The sequence below is a fragment of the Loxodonta africana genome, chromosome 20 (genome assembly GCF_030014295.1).
Source record: "Loxodonta africana isolate mLoxAfr1 chromosome 20, mLoxAfr1.hap2, whole genome shotgun sequence".
Taxonomy (NCBI): Eukaryota; Metazoa; Chordata; class Mammalia; order Proboscidea; family Elephantidae; genus Loxodonta; species Loxodonta africana.
Genome location: NC_087361.1, coordinates 60,431,914 through 60,448,490, shown reverse-complemented (window position 1 = coordinate 60,448,490; position 16,577 = coordinate 60,431,914). Strand labels below are relative to the sequence as shown.

General features: G+C 40.8%; 1 protein-coding gene across 3 annotated transcripts in view; it reads left to right on the top strand.

Moving 5' to 3' along the window:
- Positions 1 to 13,680, top strand: part of TRAF5 (TNF receptor associated factor 5) — a 93,425-nt gene extending 79,745 nt beyond the window's left edge. For all 3 annotated transcript variants that reach the window (XM_064273234.1, XM_064273236.1, XM_064273235.1), the window contains 6 exons: positions 969 to 1,046; positions 1,378 to 1,452; positions 4,567 to 4,659; positions 9,482 to 9,622; positions 11,221 to 11,389; positions 12,021 to 13,680. In XM_064273234.1, coding sequence (XP_064129304.1) covers positions 969 to 1,046; positions 1,378 to 1,452; positions 4,567 to 4,659; positions 9,482 to 9,622; positions 11,221 to 11,389; positions 12,021 to 12,598 — 1,134 coding nt within the window. In that variant the 3' untranslated portion in view covers positions 12,599 to 13,680. The remainder of the gene's footprint in view (positions 1 to 968; positions 1,047 to 1,377; positions 1,453 to 4,566; positions 4,660 to 9,481; positions 9,623 to 11,220; positions 11,390 to 12,020) is intronic.
- The last annotated feature ends 2,897 nt before the right edge of the window (positions 13,681 to 16,577 follow it).

Sequence of the window (16,577 nt, the reverse complement as noted above, 5' to 3'; positions counted from 1 at the left end):
ACATTCTTTGAGTTGCGCAACCCTTCTCACCCTCCTTTCTGAGTTGTTCTTCACGTTAACATAAATTCACTGCCCCCTAAGGTTCTTATCTAATCTTTCAAATTGCTGTTGTCAATTTGATTCCATATAGATAGTTCTTAAAAAAGCATAATGCTCAAAGCAGACATTTTTTACTAGTTAATCTAAACTGTTGTGTGGTTTTCAGAATACTTCTGGGGATATTTTTGGTTTAAAAATTATCTCAAGGCCGTAGTTTCAGGGGTTCATCCAGCCTCCATGGCTCCAGAAAGTCTGGAGTCCATGAGAATTTGAAATTCTGTTCTGTATTTCCACCTTTGGATCAGGATTTTTCTGTGGAATCTTTGATCAAAATGTTCAGTAATGGTAGCTGGGCACTGTCCACTTCTTCTGGTCTCATGGCAAAGGAGGCAGTTGTTCACAGAGACAATTAGCCACACATTCTATATCCTCATCTTGTTCCTGACTCTCCTTCTTTCTCTGTTGTTCCAGGTGAATAGAGACCAGTTGTTGTGCCTTGGATGGCCACTTGCAAGCTTTTAAGACGCAAGGCACTATGCATTGAACTAGGAGGAGGTAGAACAGAGGCACTAAACATGTTATTAGACCAATTAACTGGAATGTCCCATGAAACCATGACCCTAAACCTCCAAACCAAGAAACCAAATCCCGTAGATTTTTGGTTGTACATGAGCAGCCTCAGCAGCTACTCTTCTTTTTTGTGTGTGTGTCATTGCAAATATCTCTAACCTTCTTTTGGAATAATTGGAAAATTTAATTTTTTGATTGAATTGTTGTACCAAGAAAGCAGCCATCGTTAATCTTTTTTGGAATGAGGCCATACCTTCCGGTAGAGGTTATGCCACATAGCATGCATTCCCCAAGATATACATGCGTGTGTAAACACTGCTAGGGGTTGGGTTTGTTTCATCATACTTTCTCTGTTTCAGAACCATGAGGAAAATTTGTGTCCTGAGTACCCGGTATCTTGTCCCAACAAGTGTTTGCAGATTATTCCAAGAACTGAGGTAACTGTAAATATTAAGCTATCTGTAGATTGAGTGTAAGTAATCACTGTGGCACATGTTTGATAAAATCACATAGGCAGAGGCCCAAGGCTTAAATTATAACCGTTATAACTGTGTGTCCGTCTTCCCTTCCCTTTTTTCTGTTGACTCTTCTCAGTTTTCACCATGGCTTTTCTCCTTCCCAATGCCCATGCCAGCTCCAGTTCCCTCCCATCTTCCCAACCTACCCTTGGCTCCCTGCTTGCTGCAGTTGGCTCCCTGCTTGCTGCAGTTGCACCAAGCAGTTGGAGATGGTGATGAATTTCCATAGCTGAGACTGTCTATTTTACAGGTAGATGAGCACCTTGGTGTGTGTCCTGAAGCCGAACAAGACTGTCCTTTCAAGCACTATGGCTGTACTGTAATGGTAGGAAATGCCTTTTCCCCCTGCGTCTGCATTCTACCATAGAATTCATTTGAAGAGTTCATTTCACTCTTTGACTCCATTCAGGATGCTGAAGGACATACAATTCTGAGAATTTTAAGACTGGCAATTATTTGTAATTCTGACTCCACTGCCTCTACCAGGTTTGGGAACTTTCTGGAAGCACTCCTCCCATGATTAACGCTGGCTTTATGGTACCTCAGTGGATTGATCACCAAGTATTGTGAAACAAAATTTATTTGAAATCATCTTTAAAAATGTATGCTGTTGCCTTTTAAAGATTTTTAAAGTATTATTCAATAAATTAGGTAAAATAAAAGAAAACTTTATCCCTACGTAAGTCCTTTTAACAAATTATTTAAATTTTGTTATTTGAACCAAGAAAACCCTGGTGGCGTAGTGGTTAAGTGCTACGGCTGCTAACCAAGAGGTTGGCAGTTCAAATCCACCAGGTGCTCCTTGGAAACTCTATGGGGCAGTTCTACTCTGTCCTGTAGGGTCGCTATTGACTCAATGGCAGTGGGTTTGGTTTTTTGGTTTGCTCTGAACCACGTGGATCAAAGTTTTACGCATAAAAACCTGTCATACTCTATATTATCATTAGAAATTTTCTGTAAATCTAAAATTACTCCAAAATGAAAAGTTTAATCATAAAACTACTAGAAAATGAGTGAATTTTCTTTTTATTTTTGAAATAAAGAAGACCCTTCCAAGATAACTAAGACAAAAGCAAGAAGCCATAATTTTGATAAGTTTAACCACAAATATCAAAAGTCCCTATATGATTTTTTAAGGAACCCTGGTGATGCAAATGGTTAAGTGCTTGGCTGCTAGTCAGAAGGTTGGTGGTTCAAACCCACCCAGTGGCTCTGCAGGAGAAAGACCTACCACCGATCTCCTTCCATCATGATTACACCCTAGGCAATTCTATGGGGCAGTTCTACTCTGTAACATGGGATCACTGTGAGTTGGAGTCGACTTCATGGCACCTAACAACAACATATGATTTTTTTTTTTAATACCACAAATAAAGTCAAATGGCAAACCACAAGCTGGGGGAAAATAGTTGCAACAACAAAAGGGACTATTTTTCTTAAATATACAAAATTTCTTATATGTTGTTCAACTTAATGGAAAAACAGGCAAAGGAATATATAGACAGTTCCAGAAGAAAATTCACATGGCTGATAGGTGTAAGGACAGATGTTCAGTCTCCTATAAATTATAATAATTTTCAAAACAATAAAATTCAAAGAAAAGAAGGCAATTTCACAATACAGATCGAGCCATAAAAATTATTCACAACCTTTGATTGAATAATTGCACACAAATGAATTTCCTGCAATAAAATAATCCATAAGAAGAAAAAAAATTATCATAATTTTTACCATCTAATTTCAGCATCAAATTGACAAAGATTAAAACATTTGATAATATTTAACTTTTTTTAGAGAAGTTTGGTTATATCTATAAAAATAAAAAACAGACCCACGCATTGACTTCCATTTCTACTGGTAGGAATTCATCTCACAGATATCCTTTCATAAGCATGTAATTGTTACACACAAGATGTTTATTATAGTATTGTTTATATAGCAAAAAAAAAAAAGTAGAAACAGCCTTTAAGTCCATCACTACAGGACTGACTATGGAATTACGTGTTCATATTTTGGAATACTGTGCATCTGACAAAAAGAATGAGGTACATCTCTGTGTTTAATTTGTATTAAGTGACTAAATAAGATGTTTAATTTGTATTAAGTGAGTAAATAAGTTGCAAAATATTAAATATAGTTGGATCTCATTTGTGTAAAATGTGTATGTGTGGTCTCTGACTCTGGTGAATGAGACAAGGGAACTAGGAGGATAGAGAGAAGAGGACTTTTACTTTTTATTCTACATCTTGCTATATTGTTTGATATAAGTAAATAGTGGTCTTATTTTTAAAAAGCTATTTGAAAAACATGTACATATTACAGGAAACTTTTAAAAGAGTTCGGCAAAGAGTGCATAAATTTGTCACAGATCAAACTGGTGGCTGGGTGTCCTGGCTGCAGAACAGATAGGATTTACCTTTCTAGTGTGTGAAACGCAGTAGGAGTAGCTGTCTCTGAAAGGAATCTTTACAGCTAGGCCCAAACCTCTCGTTGGATTGTGCTCTAGAGCTAAGGATGGCTGGGGAAGTTCATCTCTGGAGCCCTCTTTAGGATAGTCTTTCACCAGAGGGGTCAGCCCTAACCTGAAGGGAAATTGCTGATGAATGTCTGTTTAGAGTTTATAGATCACTTGGGAAACCTCCCGTTTGCTTTTACTAGTGATATAGGCAGTTTGCATGGAGTCCCTGGGTATCGCAAACAGTTAAGCACTTGGTTAAAAAAAACCTAACTGAAAAGTTGGTGGTTTGAATGTACCCAGCAGTGCCTCAGAAGAAAGGCCTGGCAATCTGCATCCAAAAGAGCACAGCCATTGATAAACTCTATGGAGCACAGTTCTACTCTGACACACATTGGAATTGTCATGAGTCGGCAACATGAGTTGACAGCAACAGCAAAAAAAGGCAGTTTGCAGTTAAATTCATGGTCAAGGAAAAATTTATTTCCTTTTGCAAATATATTCTGTGATTTCAAGGGCAACAATTTGCATAGGCAGAAAATAAAAGTAGGTTGCGTGCTTTCTGCCCCTGACAGCACGACAATGATGGGAAGTGGCACAGAAATGTATTTGATAGGAGGGAGAACTAGCCTAGGATTCCAACTGAGCTAGAGGTAACCCCCTAAGGAGATAGGTTTTATATGGGAGCAGTTGAAAGATGATAATAACTACACTTAACCCACAGCCATATGTCCCCAGGGCAGGTAAGGAAATCAGCACAAATAATTCTGAGTAGATTCTCTGTCTTTGTAAGTATAAGATTGTCTCATGGTCCTGTAAAATCCTAAAGCTGCAAAGAGACTTAGAGAAAGGCATTTTTCCTGCAGCCTACTTGGAGACTGTTAAGTACAAAGTAGTTAAAGGTCTCTCATAGCAGATTGCCCCACCCTCCCTCGATTTTGAAGCCTTTTAACAACCTGACTTATTTTTCTCTCCATATTGAAGGATAAACGGAGGAACCTGAAGGAGCATGAGCATTCAGCATTGCGGGACCACATGCTTCTGGTGTTAGAAAAAAATTTCCAATTAGAAGAACAGGTAAATATTCAAGAGTTCAAATATAAGGGGAAGCCACAGAATTGCTGGAAGTTGCCTGCTTTATGTTGGTATTTATATATTCTCCCTTTCAATATAAGTCAGCTGGAGGGAGATGTTTGTCTTCTAAGTGGTAAAATAGACTCAGGATTATAGAATGCTAGAACTGGTGGTGCCTTCGAGATCGTTGGGTTCAGTCCCCTCATTCAACAGATGGAATAACTAAGCTCAAAGACTTTTTGCTGTGTTTATAACTTGTAAGTGGCAGAATGGGATCTTAAACCCATGTCCTCTGATTCTAAGTCCAGCCCTCGTGGTGTACGACACGGCCTCTCTACCGCTTGCCCACACACCTCTTAGTTGATACCTGGCACTTAGTAGGTGCTTCGTGTTTTTAAATTAAATCAGTCTTACCATGAAACAACAGTTGACTGTGTGTTCCAGAGTTATATGTTTTGGGTTATATATGTATTTTACTAAATCTTAACTTCTGCTTTTGAGAAGCTTGCAACATGATAAATACATTCCCAAAAAAACCCAAACCCATTGCTGTCAAGTCGATTTCAACTCGTAGCGACCCTGTAGGACTGAGTAGAACTGTTCCATAGGGTTTCCAAGGAGCGGCTGGTAGATTCGAACTGCCAGCCTTTTGTTTAGCACCTGAGCTCTTAACCACTGCACCGCCAGGGCTCCATAAATACATACATACATACTTACTTCATAAAGTTGTAAGAATCAACTGAAATTACATGCCTGGGACATTGATCACCACCACCACCACCACCCACTGCCGTCAAGCCGATTCCGACTCATAGCTACCCCATAAGACAGAGTAGAACTGCCCCATAGAGTTTCCAAGGAGCGCGTGGCGGATTTGAACTGCTGACCTCTTGGTTAGCAGCAGTAGCACTTAACCACTATGCCACCAGGGGGCATTTATACTAGACCTTAATAAATGTTGATTGTATCAAGTAATTACAAAAGTTAATTATTTTGTTAGAACCCCTCCCGGGATCAGACTTCTCAAGCTCATAAAGGGAAGAAAACTTTCCATCTGAAGAGAGGGAGCTGGATTTTACTTCTGCAGATTATTTTATTTTGTCTCTGATTCCATATTAAAAGCAAGCATGTGAGTTCCACAGAGTCAGATCCTGGAGAAAATTAGAAAGACTGATAAACACTGGAACTTTGGCAGAAGGCATGCTGCCTAGTAACCATCCCCAAGTTCTTTCTGTCTCAGTCACTTCATTCACGTAGCCATTCACTCAACAAACACCTTCCATATGTCAGGTACTGTGCTAGTTGCTAGAGATGCTTAGTTGAACGCACAGCAAAGCGGATGGATAGGTTACTGAGCCGCATAGGACATGCTCTACTCAGTCAGGGGTGCAGAGACTACAGCAGTTTACTGAACTCAGGGGGTGTCCTTCCCTGAGGACATCAGAGCTGAGCCTTGAAGGAAGAGAAGATTTTTGTCAGGTGAAATTATGTGGGAGGAGGACATGCCAGAAGGACAAAACTGAGTCAAGGCAAGGAGGCGTGAGAGAGGTGGATGGTTTCAGGAAATGGGATTCGAGCGTGAGAGTGGACTGTCTGGAGACTGATGTGTTGAATTCAGATTGCTAGGCCTTATGAGTGCAAGCTGAGATGTTTAGAACATTGTGCATTCAATTATTTTTTTTATTCATTCATACTTTTCCTTGTTTGAGAAAGGATTTAAGGGCCAAAAGTTTGAACTAATATTCGTAAGTAATCAAAACAAACCCATTGCCTTTGAGTTGATTCTGACTCAGGGCACCTCCACGTGTAACCGAGTAGAGCTGCTCCATAGAGTTTTCTTAGCTGTGATCTTTATGGAAGCATATCACCAGGTGGGTTTGAACTGCCAATCTTTTGGTTAGTAGATGAGTGCAAACCATTTAGTAATAGGGAGTTAATTGCGGATTTTAAATAGGAGAATACTTGGCCAGGTAATTGTTTGGTTTTTAAATGGAAGACAACTGGTGGTAGTATGGAAGATCAATAGGAGGGAGAGAAGAGAATGGAGACAGAGGGCCCAAGCAGAAGGGTGTTGCAGTAATCTACGCAGTGAAGCAGTGGAGCCTTGCAATTGATAACAGCGAGGGCTCTAGAGCCAGAATACCTGGGTTGAAGCCCCTGGCTCCACACTAACTGTGTGAGGTGGGCAAGCTACTTAACTTCCCACTCCCCAATTTCCTCATCTGGGTTGTTGTGAGGGGTAAATGAGATAATAGCGTTTAGCACAGTGCCTGGCATGTAATAAGCATTTCAGCATCAGGTGGAGGCAAGGTGTTGGAGGTGACAGTGATGATGATGAAGGCTTAACCACGGCTGTGTCAGTAGGGATGGAGACATTTCTGAGATTGGAATGGCAGACTGTAAGCTTGTAAGGTAGAGAGCCTGGTTATGTCATTAACTGAGATGGAAGTTACAAGAGCAGGAGCAGATTAGAGGCGGGGGTGGGGAGAGGAGACACTGAGTTTGCTTTTGGAAAAGAAGATACGTCAGGAGGTACAGAGAAGTCTGCCCTGGAGTCTGAATAGAGGTGTCTGGAGCTGGAGATCAGATGACTGTTACAGCCATTTGTGCACTCATTGATATAACATGTACTGAATGCCCCTGGTGACATAGCGTAAAGAAACTGCTTAGTAGAGAATATGGACTACCACCCCCCCAAAAAAAACCCAGCAAGTTATAAGACTAATAAGGATAAGTTATACATGAGTTATCAACAGGATAAGGAGCCCTGGTGAGGCAGTGGTTAGAATGCTCGGCTGCTAACTAAAAGGTCAGTGGTTCAAACCCACCAGCTACTCCAAGAGAGAAAGATGTGGCAGTCTGCTTTTGTAAAGATTTACAGCTATGGAAGCCCTATGGGTCAGTTCTGTTCAGTCCTGGGGGTCCCTATGAGTCGGAATTGAGTCAATGACTTTTTTTTTTTTTTTTTAATGGACAGGTGTCACGGAACTCAAGAGGTGGCCTGACTGGTGGTACTATTAAGGAAATATTTCTGAGAGGATGTGCCCTTGAGTGGAGCCTTAAAGGGCAGTAGTTTCTAGCTGAAGCAGGACACTGTCTGAGAGAGCAGGTCCTGAAGGGAGCTAGAAGCTGTTAGTCTTGCTCGGCGAGGTGTAGGTGGGCCAGGACTGGGCAAGTGACTGAAGGGTAGACAGGCAGATCATGTAGGTGCTGCCTGGCTGCAGAAGAAAGCCTCTAGAGACGTTCAAGTCAGGGAGTGACCAGACCAGGTTTGTTGCTTAATATGAAATCTAGACACAATGTATGAGCATGAATTGGAGGAGTGCAGCACTAAAGGCAGGAGAGTATGCATGCGTTCAGTCAGCAAATGTTTATCCAGCCCCTGCCTGGCCCCAGTCCAGCTGCTGGGGTCACAGCGTTGGACAGTGAGGCCCATGCCCATCCCGGCGCCCATGGACCATACCTTCTGTGGTGTGTGTGTGTGTGGAGAGGGGGTCGGAGGAAGCTTAGGAAAGAAGCTGTTATAACAGCCCAGGTGAAAAATAATGAAGGCTGAAACTAGTACTGGAATGAGATGAAGTAAATGGATCTAAGAGTTTTTTTGTTTGTTGTTTTAGTAGTTCAGTTGGCAAATATTACCAATGGAATGGATGTGGGGATGAGAGAGGAGTCATCTTAGGATCATTCTTAGGCTTCTGGTTGCTTCTCTGAAATAGATTACCAAATCTGAGTAGCATGTTTTGCCTACCACTCGTGAGCTGTATGCTGGGCGGGTTCCCTAAACTCTCTGCCTCCATTTCCTCATTCATAAAATGGGACTACTATTCATACCTACCTGGTAGGGTTTTTGGAAGATTAAAAAAGCTAATGAATATGAAAAAAACCAAAAAACCAAACCCACTGCCGTTGAGTCGATTCCTACTCATAGCGACCCTATAGTCAACCTTTTGGTTAGCAGCCATAGCATTTAACCACTACACCACCAGGGTTTCCAATGAATATGAAGGTATGATAAACATTGAGCAAATTTTAGCCATTATTAGTATTATCAGTATTCTGCATATAGCATCTAATTGTGGTACAGTGATCAGTACTCTGTGATTCTGTATAAATGTGTACTGAATGAAGAGAACTGGTTCAGTAAATTCAGTCAAGTGATGTCACCATCACCAGCTGAACCATTATCACGGGTTAGGTGTAGGAAAGGCTGATGAGAAATTTTGTGGACCTGGTTTTCTGGAACCATCTGCATACATTTGCCTAGAATTATATTAAAAAAAAAAATTTTTTTTATATTAAAAAAGAATTATATAGGACTCTATTTATAAACCTTTTCCTAGAAGTATGTATGTATCTATTTTTTGTGTAAACACCTTCTTACCTGCAAGTATTTTTCAAGAACTATATTTAAATTGGAGCCCTGGTGGCACAGTGGTTAAGAGCTCAGTTGCTAAACAAAAGGTCTGCAATTCGAGTCCACCAACTGCTCCTTGAAACCCTATGAGGCAGTTCTGCGCTGTCCTATAGGGTTGCTATGAGTTGAATCAACTCGAGGGCAACAGTTATATATATTTAAATTGGAGCCCTGGTGGTGCAGTGGTTAAGTGCTCAGCTGCTAACTGAAAGGTTAGCTCTTTGAGTTCGAACCTACCAGCCTTTCTGTGGGAGAAAGATGTGGTGGTCTCCTCCCGTAAAGATCACAGCATGTGAGGCAGTTCTGCTCTGTCCTAGGGTGGCTACGAGTCAGAAGGCAATGGGGGGTATTTAAATTATTTTAACTTAAATGTGTGCGTATAAATGACCTCATTTTCATTCTCATTATTAGATTTCTGATTTATATAAGAGCCTCGAACAGAAAGAAAGTAAAATCCAGCAGCTAGCAGAAACTGTACAGAAATTTGAAAAGGAGTTCAAGCAGTTTTCACGGTTGTTTGGCAAAAATGGAAACTTGCTATCAAACATCCAGGTGAGAAACGGCCTTTCTAATCAAAGCCAAGGTTTCGCTTTCAATTTGTTGTGAGGTATTTTCTTTTGAATTTTTATGTGGAAATGATTTCAGATGTACAGAATAAGAATAATATAAAGAAGACCTGCATACACTCTGCCCAGATTTACCCGTGTCAACATTTTGTGCCATTTTCCTTTCTCTTTTTTTGTATACACATATATATAAACGTGTTTTTTATAAATATATATAAATGTGTATGTATGTGTTCTTCCTAAACATTTGCTAGTAAGCTGCATACGTTGTGACTTTTTTACCCCTACAATACTTTTATATAATCTACAGCGCTGAGGGTTTTAGTTAATATAGGCCACTATTAGCTGCTTGGTTTCAGATTCACTGTGAGCATTTTATACTCAACGAAGTGCAACTGTTCATTCCCTTGGGGGAAAATGCTTTAAATATCACTAAAATAGAGCAAAAAATTTGTTTGTGAATTGTGAGTGTTAAAGAATCACAAATGAATTCCTAATAAAAAATGCCCTTTAATCATGATCATAAAATTTCTAGTGAAAAAGATTTCCAAGGCATGTGATGTGGGCAATATATTTGAAATTTGGATTATCCCAGAAAAATCTCGACTATAGAATTTCCATACCTTATCAGAACATTTACGTGTGTGTGTGTGTGTGTATATATATATACATATACGTGTGTGTATGGAGCCCTAGTGGCACAACAGTTAAGTGCTCGGCTGCTAACCAAAAGGTTGGTGGTTAGAACCCACACAGTGGCTCCTAAGAGAAAGACCTGGTGATCTACTCCTGTAAAGATGACAGTCTAGAAAACTCCATGGGGGCAGTTCTGCTCTATCACATGGGGTAGCTGTGAGTCAGAGTAGACTCGATGGCCCCTAACAACAACAACATACACACGCACACGTATATGTGCATTTCATATATATATTTAATTGCGTTTAATATATGTGTATCATATGTTAATAGTATTTCATATACATATGTAGGTATATATGTTAATATCTCAATTCCAACCTTTTTCTAACACAAATACCAGTCCAGAATTAAGACACTTAGGGTAGAGGAGAAATATATAGTTCATTTTAATCTCTTTCCTCTAAAGAGAGCCATCGAAAGTTCAGGTCTTACCTCAGGCCACTTCACACTGGCTCAGGCCAGAACAGGTGGGCCTACTTCCAGCTCTTCCCCTGCCTTCTAGCAGAGCAGGAGTGAATCAGGAGAGGCGCTTCTAAGAAGGGAGAGAAGTAGTAAGACAAGAGGAGAGTAAACATGAGAATAGAGAGATAACAGTGGGTTAGAGAACTAGGTAGGGAGACACTGAAGAAGGAGTAAAAATCAGATAAAAAGAAGTTAAAGATTTGGAGCTGGGGTAGGAGAGGAAGAGGAAGATATTTGGTTAGATGGCTCAACTCCTCAGTGGTCCTCATTGAATTTTCTGGACTGTGTATTTTTTATGAGTTGCTGTGTTTCGTTAAAATGTGAAATATTTGAGTTGAAAAAATTTAATCTCAATAAAGTGCTAAGATGTTAACTAAAGTTCTTTTTTTTTTTTTAACATTATGATCCATCTTGTACTGAAAGGTTCTTGCTAGTCACATTGACAAATCTGCTTGGCTAGAAGCTCAGGTGCGTCAGTTATTACAGATGGTTAACCAGCAACAAAATACGCTTGACCTGAGGTCTTTGGTGGAAGCAATTGATACAATTAAACAGAAAATTACCCTGCTAGAAACCAATGATCAAATACTAGGTATGTCTGATGTTTTACTTCTCTTTTGGTGCCTTGTTTGTCTTCATGTGTTTGTGAAATAATCAAACATCTGGGAAAATGGTCAGCCACAGCTGTCCAGGATAGCCAGTGGTAGAATCTGGTGTCCCTGGAAGAGAACAGCATGAGATTCTGGTCCCTTAGGCAAGAATGAGGGAGGCCTGTAAGTGGGGGGTAGAAACAGGCCAGGAAATTTCCAAGAACAAGGAGCAGTAGTTTTTTAAGAAAATGGAAAATAATGAGAGTGCTCAGGAAGAGATGTGGGAACTTTTTTTTAAGTATGGAAAAATACGCAAGAGTTTGGCTGTTTAAAAACATCCTCATGAGAAAACTGGAGCTTGCCATGGTACGCTCGCTAGTTGAATGCTGAGTGTGTCTTTTCTGTGCTGTGGCGAGCTTTGTTTTAAGAGTACACATTTGGGTTTTCTTGGTGCCATATGTATCAAGGCATGAGGTTCCCGGACTTAATATTTTTAATACAAATGGTCCATTTTTGGCCTTTGGGTTCAGTTGATCTTCAGGATGTGAGAATTGTAGGTAACAAAATTCCACCTTGGGAAAATTCTAAAGAGAACTCTCAGGCCTATGGAATCTTTTTTTTTTTTCTTTGTAGTTGTTTTGGAAGGGCAAACTAAGAAGCATGATGCCCACATTAATATTCATAAAGCGCAGCTGAATAAAAATGAGGAGCGATTTAAACTGCTAGAGGGTGCCTGCTACAATGGGAAGCTCATCTGGAAGGTGACAGACTACAAAATGAAGAAGAGGGAGGCGGTGGACGGGCACACAGTCTCCATCTTTAGCCAGCCCTTCTATACCAGCCGGTGTGGCTACCGGCTCTGTGCTAGAGCTTACCTGAATGGGGATGGGTCTGGGAAGGGAACACACCTGTCGCTGTACTTTGTGGTGATGCGAGGGGAGTTTGACTCACTGTTGCAGTGGCCCTTCAGGCAGAGGGTGACTCTTATGCTTTTGGACCAGAGTGGCAAAAAGAACCACATTATGGAGACCTTCAAGGCTGACCCCAGTAGCAGCAGCTATAAAAGACCTGATGGGGAGATGAACATTGCATCTGGATGTCCCCGCTTTGTGTCTCATTCCACACTGGAGAATGCCAAGAACACCTACATTAAAGATGACACCCTCTTCTTGAAAGTGGCTGTGGATTTAACTGACCTGGAGGATCTTTAGTCATCGTTTCTGGGGCAATAAGAGGACTTCTTGGGTCCAGATGCGTGGAGGAGGACACCTTTGATTATCACGTTGACCTGGATCTAGAACTCAAAACACATTTGTATTTGGCTTTTGGCCTGTAATGTTTGAAGTTGATTAAAAGCTCCTGAAGTGCTGTCACTTTTCTTCTTTTTACTCTGTCCCAGTTTGAAACTGAAGGCACTTAGAATATCTTCTCTTTATGTACATTTTTGTGTCTCTTTAAATAGAGGATAAGTTTCTTGAAAGCAAGGTCTGGGGCTTATCTCTTTCACTGGTGCTTAGCACCATGTCTCAGATGCTGTATAATACCGAGTGTTATTGAGGAGATAAAGGTGGCAGTATTCCAAATTTAAAATGCTTTGGTATTTTATTACTTGACCTATTAATTCAAGACCTGACCGTAAACCTGCAAAAAACCCATTTACCCATTTTCAGGGTAAATGGATGATGTAGTTACAAAAACAGTGTACCCAGTTTGGACCAGATGTTTTTCAGTTACATACTAAACTTGTGGAACTTCTACTACCTTTACAATATATTCATGAAACTCACCAGCAGTTTACAAGCACAGTTTTGCAAGGCTGCATAGAATTGGTGAATGGGGTAAACATTTTCCTTCTCCCTCCTGAAGTAAAGCAGAAAGTACTGTATAGTATGTATGTAAGGAGAGAGAGCCAGCCAGTTGAAGCTCAGGCATTACTAGGTTCAGCCATGGGAAAAAACTATTTCCACAGGTCAAAAACAATCAAATATCATCAGTTCCATAAGGTACAATCTAATAAAAATATATCTAAGTATACAAATAGCTTAGAGATATTTTGTTAATAATAATAAATTACTTTTAGGGTGGGAAGAATTTAGTATATGATGGAGAAAATGTCATAAATGGGAAAAATGAATTTTAAAACCTAGGGAGAACATCATTGCAATTTTCTGTGAGTGTCAGAAGTGCTCCCATCCAAAATTCATTGCTAAAAACAGTATCCTGTCCTTTGTGAGAAGAGCTATTGAATTCATAAATTGGTATGAAAAAGCATTTATATAAACTTGTGAAATTTCTTGTTGGAGTCCTGAGTACTTTGTAAAGAACAGAAATGATCATGTCCTTGTTTTGCACCCATCTGTATGAGTCTGAGGGTCTGTGTAGATATCAAGATGAATCCTTAAGACTTTTGATAAACCTACTTAACAAAAACACACCAAGTGATCCTGAGCTCTTATTCATTGTAGTGCTGGTCACCATTGCTCACACGTGGGCTGGCTCTCCTGAGCTGCAAGAACCAGTGTCAGGTGGCAGAAGACCAAGTTAAAGCAACTCAGTCTGGTGATGACAATCTACCTTACAATTTCTGAGCAGTTAACCTGATAAATGGAGCATGATTTATGAATATCTTCTGGGAATGATGTTATTGCTGTTAGCTGTCGTCAGATTGGCTACCAACTCATGGCAACCCCATGCACGATAGAAAAAACTCTGCCCAGTCCTGCGCTGTTCCCATGATCGGGTATATCTTCAGACTGTTGTGATCCATAGGGGTTTTATTGGCCGATTTTTGAAATTAGACTGCCAGGCCTTTCTTCCTAGTCCATCTTGATCTGGAAGCTCTGCTGAAACCTGTTCAGCATCAAGGCAAACATAAGCCTCCACTGACAGATGAGTGGTGGCTGCCTGTGAGGTACAGTGACTGGGAATCAAACCCAGGTCTCCTGCACAGAAGCTGAGAATTCTACCCTTGAGCCTCATTCTGGGCATGATAGGAACCTTCTTAGTCTCTTCTGGGAAGCTTTCAAGATGTTAAAGACTCGTACTGCAGGAGTAATCTCAGAGGGTTAAATTCAAAGAAATGGGTTCACGATAGAAATACACAGTAGCTGGTGGTGAGCTGTGGTACAGCTGTTGGTCAGTAGATTACCTCAGACAATTTCAGGAATGTTTCTGATCAGGTCCTTGTGCTCTTTGGGAGTGAAAGATCATATCGTGTAACTAGTTTTAAGTAGTCGATGTGAGAAACATTTTAAAGTGAAATTGTCAAAATACTGGTTTTTTGTTTTAACCAACTTCCATACATAAAAAGTGTAAGTCATGGTGTAGTTTGCTTAAGAGATCAGAGTCCCTTCATCACTGAAATAGTGAGCAAAGAATTCTGAAGTAAAAGGCATTGGTTTTTCCCAAAATAGGAGTTGTGATTTTTGTTTTCAAAAAGTGAATACATGTAAACTATTATTTCTGTTATGATCTGAACAGCTATTTTTATTCCATATCAATAGAATTTAAATTTCTGTTTCCATTTTGGTTTGGTTTCAGTTCCTGATGAAAATAATGAACTAGGCGTAATGCCAAAACCCATTGCCATCGAATCAATTCCAACTCATAGCAAACCTATAGGACAGAGTGGGACTGCCCCATAGGGTTTCCAAGGAGCAGCTGGTGGATTCGAATTGCTGACCTTTTGGTTAGCAGCCGAGCTCTTAACCACTGTGCCACCAGGGCTCCTCACTAGGCATAAAGGGGGAGTTAATATCCTTGAGAGAGGTATGTACAAGGTTAAAGTAGGGTAAGAAGGTGAGGGGTGCGTATTAATATGTGTTAATGGGTCTGCATTCTGATTCCTGATCTCTAAATTTGATATTTTCAGAGAAACCAAAAAATAGTCACAGGCAGGTAACTGAATACACCTGAATACAAGTAAGCAGGACAGTGAGGTATGGACCTTCTTGTCGTCCCTGGCAACTAGTCCACACTACTGACTACCTCTTTTCTCTAAGACTCTTAGAAATAGTTGGAGAGATGGATCTTAAGTAGGAATTCTGAGCTCGAGATAAGGGTTTGATGGATGGGCGATGGGGAATCTCACAGTCTAGGGAAGGAACTGCAAAGCGTTTGGAGAAGGAATGATCAGAAGTAAGAGTAGTACCAAGGAAGGAAGGTGGTAGAGGCCAAGGGGGAAGAACATCAGCAAAGCCCATGCCACCTGAGAAGGGCAGTCACTCCAGGGCTCCCCACAGCATTCCCATGCACTTACTATCACCCTTCTATACTTAGAGGTCCCACCTGTCCTATTGGTGTCAAGTTGACTCCCACTTACAGCCACCCTATAGGACAGAGTAGAACTGCCTCATAGGGTTTCCAAGGCAGTAACCTTTATGGAAACAGATCGCCACATCTTTCTCCCACAGAGTGGCTGGCAAGTTCAAACCACTAACCTGTTAGCAGCCGAGCACTTAACCACTGCACTGCCAGAGCTCCTTTAGAAGTCCCACAGGTACTTTAAAGTCAGCTTCACCATAACTGAACTGGAAATCTATCACTGCCCAATCTATTCTTCCTATTTATACAACCTCAGTTAATAACATTATCATCCAAGCTAGAGATATGGACGTCTAAATTCCTCCCTCACCTTCCCCATTCAATCACCCATCCAGGACTATTACTTCCAAATCATTCCTTGAAATGACTCCTACTACTTATCCCTACTACCTACTACTGCCCTGTTTTAGACATTATTTTTTGCTTCATAGCTGTTCCTATTTTAGTTTTGCCTCATTCTAATTCAGTCTTCACAATGCTACCCAGTGATCTTTCTAAAATGAAAATTGGAGTATTACTCCTCATCCCACCTCCCACTGTGGCTCCCATCACCTATAGGACAAAGCCCAACCTCCTTAGTGTGGTGTACAGGGTCCTCCACACTACACCCCCTGCAGCCTCACCGCCTGACACTTGTACTTTGTGGTTAGAGATAGTACATCAAGCTGTTTGGCATTTGTCTTTGCTCGTCTGTGCCACCCTTCTAACTGGAATACTCCTCTGTTCTCACGCCCATTCTTTGCCTGGGAATTTCTGCCCTTTGAGATTCTGCTTTGGCTTCGCTCTCTCTGGGGGGATGTCTTCCCAGACTAGTCCTTAATCTCTGCACACCCTACCTCCTCCCTCCACAAGGCCAAGAGCCTCTGC